General features: G+C 47.7%; 1 protein-coding gene across 4 annotated transcripts in view; it reads right to left on the reverse strand.

Annotated features, from left to right (window-relative positions):
- Nucleotides 1-1,915, reverse strand: part of zeb2a (zinc finger E-box binding homeobox 2a) — a 42,076-nt gene extending 40,161 nt beyond the window's left edge. For 2 of the 4 annotated variants that reach the window (XM_078091035.1, XM_040200810.2), the window contains exons 1-2: nt 1,751-1,915; nt 944-1,126 (exon numbers count right to left, since the gene is read on the reverse strand). In XM_078091035.1, coding sequence (XP_077947161.1) covers nt 944-1,016 — 73 coding nt within the window. In that variant the 5' untranslated portion in view covers nt 1,017-1,126; nt 1,751-1,915. The remainder of the gene's footprint in view (nt 1-943; nt 1,127-1,750) is intronic. The other 2 variants (XM_078091036.1, XM_040200811.2) reach the window with 1 other exon arrangement.
- Nucleotides 1,916-2,119: the final 204 nt, after the last annotated feature.

The raw sequence follows: 2,119 nt of genomic DNA on the forward strand, positions 1-2,119 counted from the left end.
TGTGTTTCAGAAACAATTCCTAATTTCTAGAAACTTAAAAGACTTGGATGAGAATCTAAAAAGAACAATAAGCTCCAGAGATGAGCCAGAAACGATCATCTAAAAGCACAGCTGGATGTGAGAACAGATACACCCCCTCCTCCCCCCAAGGGAGGAGACGGAGCAGAAAAAGACCAAAAAGGGGAAACATATAATTAAAAATAAATACCATTCATTCAACATCCCCGGTAACAAAGCGTTTTTATTTATAATAAATTACACAAGTTAATAAAAGTAAACCTGAAGCTTTTGCTATTTCTATCTTTTGTCTTCTGCTTGGATATCAGCATGAGAAACGTGGGGCGATACTTAATACTATAATACTACACTACTAATACTATATATAAACTAAAAACAATCTGATCTATGTGGGATTAATGAAGGTATTTACCAGATATGTATTGCATATTTAATAGGACATTTAACTCTTTAAAGTGGATTTAATGTGAGAATAAACAGGCTATTTTATAGTGTGTGAAGTAAATGGACCTCCACCTCCTCCTCCTTTTTCAACCCAACATGAAAATAGAAAGATAGAATAATAAAGATGAATTATTGAGCTTCACGTAACGTTAATGTTCGTTAGGGAGAAGTTCATATTTAAATCTCTCGTCTTCAGATCGGAGCGCGAGCGTCCGAACGCGTCTCGAGGAGCCAAAGAAATAACGGTCTCTCTGCTCCGAGACCCGGACTTGGTGGAGGGAGCCCGGACCCACCAGGTCCCACCGGGTCCCACCAGGTCCCACCAGGTCCCAGGTACAGCCGGAGGCCCGGAGGCTCCGCACTGAGTCTCGCACCTCTCAAACCTCCGCAAAGTCCCGTAAAAACTTTGAGCCTGTCGCCGCGACCCGGCGTGCGTGTGTGTGTGTGTGTGTGTGTGTGTGTGTGTGTCTGTCGGTCCTACCGTTCTTCCTCCGGGGGTTGGCCTGCTTCCTTCTCTTGCAACGGGGACCCTCCGCCATGATCTGTTGCTTCATTGAGGACTCCGATCCGGATCCTGACAACAGGCACACAAAGTAAATCCACCGGACCCTCTGCGACGCCTTCAGGGACCTCCGGACAAACCAAACCTCCCAGCGGCTGATCTCTGATGAGAGGAGAGCGCGTGTGACAGAGGAGGGCGAAAGCACACAAGGACCCACACACACAGAGACACACACACAGACACACACGCACACACAATTTGACTTGTGAAATCAATAATGATCGTGTTGATCTTCAGGGCTTTGATCAGTCTGAATGTATATTTTAATACGTCATTATAAGTGCGAATACATTTGTGTTTATATAGGTGAATATACATGTTCATATCGATCTAAATATGAGTGCATTTTAATTCTATATAACAGACGTGAGCGGTTATGTAAGATGATAGAAGATTCCGTTGTATCATCTATTTGCGGATCAATAAAACTAACACGTGTACAATCATTTTACGACAGTTTGACGGTATTTGTAAATAGTCCCGATGATGTTTGTTTATCTGATTATAAACGTCCTCTGGTTTCCTGTTAATAAGACTTAGGATATTAATTGAGCGCGTGGAGGAGCGGAGAGAGGGAACAGATCTGCGCCTCCACCTCCTCCTCCTCCTCCTCCCACACCTGGAGCTGCGAGAGGGAGCGCGCACCTGTCAGCTCTCACCTGGGCGCGTGGCGCAGGTGACTGCCGCGCTTTGATTGGCTGCTGAGATAAAAGCGAGGGGACCTACCGGAGAGAGCGCGTGATCCCTCGCGCCGGTGAAGGGTACCCGCGACGACGCCAAAGAGCTGCTGCAGCGCGTGCACCTCCTCCCAAAATGTGCAGACAGATGTGCGTCCCGGTTCTCCTGGTGCTCACAGGCAGCAGTTCTAATCTGGGACTCGGTGGTCTGGGTGACTCCTCCTACTGGAGGGCTCTCTTCTTCGAGCACGCGCCACCTATCATCACGCGGAGGGATAATTGAGGAGCGTCGTCCTCGCGCGCCGCTGCTCGATGGCCTCCACGGACTGCGAAGCAGCTGATTGGATCCCGCAGTACGTCACAGGTATGTTACCTGTGCAGGTGAAGCCTCTCAGCAGCTGTTTTCTGTCATAAACAC

The sequence above is a fragment of the Gasterosteus aculeatus genome, chromosome 16, assembly GCF_964276395.1.
Source record: "Gasterosteus aculeatus chromosome 16, fGasAcu3.hap1.1, whole genome shotgun sequence".
Classification (NCBI taxonomy): domain Eukaryota; kingdom Metazoa; phylum Chordata; class Actinopteri; order Perciformes; family Gasterosteidae; genus Gasterosteus; species Gasterosteus aculeatus.